Below are 8,556 nucleotides of genomic sequence, written 5' to 3' on the forward strand. Positions count from 1 at the left end.
TCACACACCAGTTACTACATCTGACAATGAGCTGGTTGTCAGCATGCACAAAACACCTCCTACTACACCCAAACCCACATCACACATACCTACATATGCAGAGGTCCTCACCAGAAACATACCTAAATACCAGAGATCTCCCAAACACAAACACAAGCACGCTTCACATAATACTTCCTCTGCAAGACGTAATACACATAATACCAGTGTCTCACCCATCAAGTCCTTAATGCAAACCACAAAACCAAGCATATTAGTTATAGGTGATTCCATCATGAGACACACAGGTGTCCCTCTCACCAGGCTGAACAAGGAAAAGGTCATGGTTAGTCAGGTGCCAGGCTATGCCACATCACACATGCACTCAAGTCTCTCAACAACAGGTACTGTTATTAATCCGTCATAGTTCATGTTGGTGTGAATGACTTCAGATGTACCTCTCTGGACTATATAAAGAGAGAAATGACTGAGCTCTTGGACTATGTGTATCAGGCAGGTATGTCCCTAGTCTTAAGCAGCATTTTACCTTCACCTAGGATGATGCCTCAATACAGACAGAAAATGATTAATTTAATAATTGGCTTGTTTCTGGTGTCATTCTAAGGGGATCCAGTATCTGTCACCCTGGGATGACATGATTGACAGACCTTGATGCTTTGCCAGAGATTGTCTTCATCTGTCACCCCTGGGATTTTGGCTACTGTCTAAGGCTCTTCTCTCCCCCATAATGCCTTTTTTAGGCAATGTCTCAAGGACAAAATTCCTGATGTAAAAACTCCATCCAAAACAATCTCAAGGTTATACTGCTAAACCCTAGGAGTCTTAACATGAAACCACACTCACTGGAAGCAGTCCTCACCTTGGAAGAAGCAGACATTTGTGCAGTCATGTAGACCTGGTTCAGGGATGTGTAGAGCACCCCAGCCATACTGGGTTACACCTCCTTCCACATGTTCAGACCACAAACTGAAGGTGTGAAATCTAAAAGAGGTGTTGTATCAATTTTCATTAAAGTTAAATACACCTCCAGATTCGTCAAACAGCATGATTCCCTGGAGATAATTTCAGGTGCAATTAACTGTTGGCAGGACACCTATTCAAGTCATTGCCAGCTACAGGACCCACTCCATGAATCAGGGCACCCTCTCTGCCTATTTGGATCTACTTGAGTCTATAAAGATACATCCAAACACCATGGTTTTGGGAGGCTTTAACTACCTAGCCATTGTTTGGGTAAATTACTTGTCCTCAAACTCACTTGCCGAAAGGTTCCTCGACTTCATTAACTCCAATGCTCTAGACCAGCTGGTTGACACCCCCACAAGGAGTGCCAACATCTTGGATCTGGTGCTTACCAATATGGGAGACCACTGTAACACCCCCACTGTGCGTTCTTCCCTGGTGAGATCTGACCACAAATCAATCTAACTATTAAAAATGACCCCCCACAGCAGCAACTAAACTAAAAAACTTTTCCAAAGCAGATTATAACCTCTGATGTGATGGTATAAATAGCTTCTCTGCACCTCCCTCCTCAGATGGAACTGATACCTATGCAGAATTCTACACCAGTGCTTTATACAAACACCTGTAGAACTGCATTGACTCAGCCATACCTGATAGGACCAAAATAAGCTTTTCAAGGAAGAGCAAACCTGCCTGGTGGACAACTGCCATTAACAGGCTTCATAATAAGAGAAAGAAATTACTATCTAAGAGTAAGAGGGAGCGAGCACTAAACTGGAACCATTCCCTCATCAGCTTAAACAAGCAAATAAGACTACTTGTGAAGTCCCGCAAAGCAAACTATGAATCCAAATTACCTTCCTCAACTAAAGACAACCATAAGGCATTCTTTAGTTACATCTGTAACCTAAAAGGAAAAGCCCAGATTTGTGCTGAACTGGCTAGGCTTATAAATGCCCTTGGGCAGATAGCCTTGTATGAACCTATGAACCTATGAACCTATACCACATATACTGAGCCTGTGGACATAGCTAACCTGTTGGCTGACAGGTTCTATGAAAACTTCACTTCCCTGTCCCTGCCACATGTACCATATGACATCTCTGCCACCTGTCCCCTACCTTGTATCTCTAAAGAGCAGGTTGTTAATGCCTTCTCTAAGGCCAGGAACACAACATCTATGGGACCTGATAACATCCCAGGCTGCATCCTACATGGGCTCCAACAAGAATTAGCAACACCATTGGGTACTCTTTTCAATCATAGCTTGAGCACCGGCTTCATGCCAGCTCAGGCTTCATGCCCACTGAGTGGTGCACAGCTACAGTTATCCCACTCCACAAGGAGGATCCACCTTGGATCCCGGGAACTACCGCCCCATCAGTCTGACAAGCCTGATCTGCAAGGCCATGGAACGTATTATCATGGAATTTATAAACAAAGACATTGGCAACCTTCACACACTAGACCCCACGCAGTTTGGGTTTGTGGAAGGGCCGATCTTGTCTCCTGAACCTGATTGACTTCTTTGAATCAGTCTCCAGAGCCGTGGATGAGAGTAATGCAGTCCACACAGCCTATCTGGACCTCGCCAAGGCCTTTGACACCATCCCCCACTCTGGAATCATAGATAGGCTTACTAAGCTGGGCATTAATCCCTACATCACTCGATGGGTTGCCAACTGGCTTACTGACAGAACTCACACTGTAAAAGCAGCCGACTTCAAATCGAGCTCCAGACAAGTGACAAGTGGAGTACCTCATGGTTCTGTCCTGATACCGCTCTTGTTTGGCATCTACTTCTCTGAAGTACAGGCGAACACTAAGGGACTCTGGCTAAGAAAGTTCACAGATGACTGCAAACTGGGATCCATTTTTGAATCCTCAAATGATGTGGATACTCTACAAAAGGGCCTTACAGAAACAGATGCCTGGTGCCAGAGCCATGGGCTCAAGTTTGATGCCAAGAAATGTATAGTTATCCCCTTTGGGAAAAACATGTACCCATGAATTACCAAATAGGTGGCAGTACACTAAACACCAAAAGTGTGATAAGAGACTTAGGGACACAGGTGGATAGTGGTCTCACCTTTGATAACCACATCACCATGACAGTCAGAAAATCCTTCTATGTGGCACACCTCATCACTAAGGGCTTTTCATCCAGAAAAAAGGAGGTCATTGTTCCACTGTACTCATCCCTCATTAGACCCATTATAGAATACAACGCCCCATTTGGTATGTACCTCTCAAGATATCTGCAACAACTGGAAAGAATGCAGAAATACCTCACTAAAACAATCACAGGCCTAAAGCAGACACCCTACGCTGACCACCTTAAAAAACTCCAGCTATACTCTGTCGCATATTGTCTACTCAGAGGCGATCTCTGCTTAACATACAAGGCCATGTCAAGCCCAGAGCTGTTGGACATGCTACACTTAAAGAAATCCGAATCCCTCAGAGCCACATGCTCCAGGAATCTAAACCTTGTCATCACAATAAACAAAACATGCTGGAGGGATAGGCTCCTGACCCAGAGACTCCCCAGACTCTGGAATAGACTACCCATACATGTTCCTCTTCAAAAGGAACCTTGACGATTGGATGGGAGAAAGGAAATTCACCCCGGGGATCATGTCAGTCACCCTGCTAGACAGGGGCCCAGGGACGTAAATAGTGTGGGATGAAATTGCCAGGGAATTGTTATGGCTAGGCTTGTATAGGCACTAGGGCCTTTAGCCTAGTACCTATGAACCTATGAACCTGTGAATGGAAAATGGTCGCCATTATTCCCTTGCACAAGTGTGGTGCTTCCACTGACAGTGGGAACTGTAGACCTGTTATCCTGACTAGCCTTTTCTGCAAGGCCATGGACTGAATCATCATGGACCATATCAACAAAGATACAGGTAATCTCCAAACACTTAACCCTACTCAGTTTAGATTTTTCAAAAGGAGATCATGCCTTTTAAACCTGGTGGACTTCTTTGAGACAGTCACCAAGGCTCTGGGCAAGGGGAAATCTGTGCATGCAGCCTACCTAGAATTAGCCAAGGCATTTGGCACTATGCCACGCTCAGGCATCATTAATTCAAACTCACCCAGCTAGGTATCAACCCTTATTCTTTAGAGGGGTCACTATGTGGCTCACTGATAGAACCCATATAGTCAAAATAGGGGACTCCACCTCCAACAGCAGACCTGTAACCAGTGGTGTTCCACAGGGATCAGTCCTGGGACCTCTACTGTTTAGAATCTATTTCTCCGAAGTACAAGCAAAAACTAAAATCTGTGGCTGGCAAAGTTTGCCGATGACTGCAAACTGGGAGTGGTCATAGAATCTCCAAATGATGTCAGCATCCTACAAGAGAGTCTTACACAAACAAATGATTTGTGCCAAAGTCATGGCTTTAAACTCAATGCAAAAAAATTTATTATTATCCCTTTTGGTAAGGGTGATGTTCCTGCTAACTGCCACATCAATAGCAACACCTTAAGTGTGGACTCAGTGGTGACAGTAACCTTACCTTTGACCACCATGTCTCCACAGTGGTAAGAAGAGCATTCTATATTGCTCATCTCATAAGTAAGGGCATTGCCTCCAGAAAAAAAGAAGTTATAACCTCCCTGTACTCTTCCCTCATCAGGTCAATAATTGAGCACAACATCCCTTTTGGTATGTACTTTTTCATGCACTTGTAGCAATTAGAGAGACCACAAAGGTTCCTCACAAGGAAAATTCTAGGCCTTCAGCATCTGTTCAAAGTGGTTCATCTGAAATCACTGTCACTTTATTTTGTTTCATACAGATTACTCAGAGGCAATCTTTGCCTTGCATACAAGGCAATCTCTGACCCTGCTTTATTGGAAATGCTGCACATTCGTGAGTCAAATGGCACATGGGTCACTTGCTCAAAGGACCTTAACCTGCTATATGACATCAACAAAACATTAATAGGCTATACAATGGGAGAAAGAAATTGCTGTCTAAGAGTAGGGAGGAATGGTCTCAAACTGGAAACACTCCCTCCTCAACTTAAACAAACAAATAAGACACCTAATGAAGTCCTCTAAAACTAACTATGAATCCAAATTAGCTTTTCTGACTAAGGATAACCACAAGGCATTCTTTAGCTACATCCATAAAGTCAAAGGTAAGGCCCAGACTTGTGCTAAACTCATAGTTAATGATACTACATATACAGAACCTGTGGATATAGCAAACTTGTTGGCTGACAATTTCAGTGAAAACTTCACTCCCCTGTCCCAGCCACATATACCCCAAAGCATCCCTAACACCTGTCTCTCACCTTGTATCTCCAACGAGCAGGTCTTAAAAGCCCTCTCCAAGGCATAAAACACAGCCTCCATGGGACCAGACAACATCCTGGGCTGTGTTCTACATGGGTTAAAACAGGAATTAGCGTCACCACTGGGCACATTTTTCAATCACATCCTAAGCACTGGCTTTGTCCCAGTGGATTGGAAAACAGCTACTGTCATCCCTTTGCACAAAGGGGGTGCATCCATGGACCCCCCAGAAACTATAGCCCCATTAGCCCAACCAGCCTTATCTGCAAGGCCATGGAATAAGTCATCATGGACCTTATTAACAAAGACATAGGAAATCTCCAAAAGCTCAACCCCACACAGTTTGGTAGCATGTTAATAGCAGTTGGCCACCAGATATTTTTGTTTTTCCTTGAAGATCCTGCTTTGATTCTTTCAGATATGGCAGAGTCAATACAATTGTACAGGTGCTTGTATAAAGCATCGGTGTATAACTCAGCATAGGTGTCTGTTCCATCAGTGGGAGGAGGGGCTATGAAGCTATTTATACTGTCATGTAAGAGGCTGCAATTGGCCTTGAAGAAGTTTTTTTAGTCTAGTTGTTGCTAAGGGGGGGGGGTCTTGTGTTATAGTCACTTCTAGCGAGACTGATTTGTGGTCAGATCTCACCAGGGATGACCACACAATGGTGATGGTGCAGTGGTCCCCCATGTTGGTGAACACCAGATCGATGATGTTTCAGCCGCTTTGGGGTGTGTCAATAAGCTGGTCCATGGCACTGGAGTTAATGAAGTCAGGGGACGTTTGGGAAAGTGAGTTAGAACATGTATAATTTACCCAGTCAATGGATGAGTAATTAAAGTCACCCAAAACCAAGGTGTTTAATTGCATCCTGATTGACTTAAGTAGATCAAAGTAGGCTGAATGCATGTTCTGATTCATAATGGGGTCCTATAGTTGTCAGTGACCTGAAGAGGGGTCTTACCTACAGTCAGTTATGCCTGAAGTAATTCAAGGGAGTCATGCTGTTGAACCAATCTACACGTGTATTTATCTTTTCAGTTTGTGGTCTGAACTTGTGGAAGGAAATGTACCCTGGTATAGCTGGTGTGCTCTCCGCAGCCTTAAACTAGATCTCAGTGACTGCAGAAATGTCAGCATCCTCCAAGGTGAGGACTGCTTCCAGTGAGTGCAGTTTCTGGTTTAGACTTCTAGCATTTAGCAGCATTTCGGTTGTTTCTAGAGGGTATTTTTACATCAGGAATTTTGTTCTTGTGACATTGCCTAAAAAAAAGGCACTATGGGGTGGCAAGAGCCTTAGCCAGTAACCAAAATATCAGGGGTGACAGATGAAGACCACCATGTGTAAAGGAATGTGTTTGCTAATCAGTCACAAGTGTAAGAAAAAAAATTAATATTTATGGGGAGGCTTGTGATGTTCAAAACCTAAAGCTGAGTAATTTATGTTGGCTATGCTGAGTAAAACAAAGGTTCATGCACAGATCCACATCTCCTGCTAGAAGACGGTGACTGTGCACAGATGGAAATGGCATAAAATGGGACACATCAGTTATCTACACATCCCTGCATATCAAAAGGCATGTTTTACAAAGTTAATATTTGAATATAAGCTAATGTTCTAAGTGTAGTTGCATGCTAAACAGTTTATATAGTAATGTCCTGTTCAGGATATGTAATGCCATTTGTGGTATAAACAATTTATGCTATAGTATACTATTCAGAATATATTGCACCTTCTAGTTGTGATGCTGTGAATTATTTATGTTCTTTTCAGTGCAGTCATATTGTATGCAGCTTGCCTTTTTATGTCTCATTCTTTGTATTACACAAGTTGACTATCCAAAGTTTGACCTGATATTATATGAAAGTATTATCATGGTCATTTAATCTGATTTGCTTCATAAAAATTAGTCAGCCATCTTCATTACAGAGTAATTGAAACTTAAATCACCAATAATGTAGTCAAGGACTGAGGAATGTATATAGCCTCATTTTAATTTGCTATGAAATATGTCTGATAAAACTAATAGTTTGCAATGAAAGTTAATATAAGCTTGATTAAAACCATTCTGTTAAAACCCTTCTCACATTTTTTCCCTGCAGGGCGATACCTTGCTTGGTTTAGAAGTGGTTTCACTAATTTAATACCAGACAGGAATTCTTCAGTTTACATAAGAATGTCAAATACCTCGGTGCCAACAATCTGAAAAGAGATCACAGAAACATCTAGTGAAGAAATTATTTCCATCATCAGGATATAAAATCATTTATTGTACATTGTTTTATGAGGCTGTCAATTTGCCAGTAGAAAATGAGAAAATTCTTGACATCAGATTTCCCACTGACATCGAGAAGAAGAGCTATTTCATCTCTGATTTACATTTAAAGGAAATCAATATTGTGATTACGTACAATATGAAAACTATGTTAGCCTTCTTCATGAGCTCTGTGGTCAGTGCAAGAAATTTAGCAAACTGAAGTATTGTCTACATGATATGCAACTTGTCCTTTAAGATGCGGGTTTATATCCTGCATCTCAGGTGTTTATTTGTGATTTTGGTATATTCCTGGAACTTAAGTTGTTGTTATCTTTAAATGTATAATATAATAACTTATGCACTTTTCTGCACTTTTGCAGATTAACTTTGATGACCTTACAGGTTTGTGTGTACTTTCAGTGAAAGAACGCAATTATAATGAGAATGTAAACTTGTATTTCTGTACTTAGACATACCTGAATAATAAAATATCTTGGGTGTGTGAATGTATTATGTGCTGGGATAAAATTAGATCATTGGAGCATTGTGAAACTGCACATACTGTTAAATTCTGTCAGTCAGTGTGAAGGTATTTAAAGGAATGCTTTGTTAATTAGCCAAGCTTGCAAGAATAGTAAATCAACAATTTTTGAGAAGGCTTGTGATGTATAAACCTAAAACAAAAAGATTTATTTTCTCTAGGTTGTTCAACACAGAAGTTCGAGCACAAATTCCTTATGAGCTAAATCATTTCAACAGACCAGACTAAATCTGGCTCACTCTTTGCATGAATATGATTGTAAACAGACAAATTTACCTCAGCAGTGCTCTGGATATTCCATGGGGAAATGTGTGTAAGTATCTGGTGGTCCTTATCTAAATAACAGAAAATGAAAAATAGTAAATAAATACATGGCATATGTATCTGCAAGTATTTTTAAAACCACTGTGATATCAATATTTATTTATGTTTTCATGTGTTGTCAGGTGTAGAACATGGATCTGGATGGATCTTTTT

The 8,556-nt window shown here is 41.5% G+C and overlaps 1 protein-coding gene across 1 annotated transcript in view; it reads left to right on the forward strand.

The window, feature by feature from the left end:
- LOC122804604 (extracellular tyrosine-protein kinase PKDCC-like) overlaps positions 1 to 8,048 on the forward strand; it is a 103,371-nt gene extending 95,323 nt beyond the window's left edge. The window contains exon 7 of the mRNA XM_044074566.1: positions 7,384 to 8,048. Coding sequence (XP_043930501.1) covers positions 7,384 to 7,487 — 104 coding nt within the window. The 3' untranslated portion in view covers positions 7,488 to 8,048. The remainder of the gene's footprint in view (positions 1 to 7,383) is intronic.
- Positions 8,049 to 8,556: the final 508 nt, after the last annotated feature.

The sequence above is a fragment of the Protopterus annectens genome, chromosome 6.part0, assembly GCF_019279795.1.
Source record: "Protopterus annectens isolate FY-2018-M chromosome 6.part0, PAN1.0, whole genome shotgun sequence".
Classification (NCBI taxonomy): Eukaryota; Metazoa; Chordata; order Ceratodontiformes; family Protopteridae; genus Protopterus; species Protopterus annectens.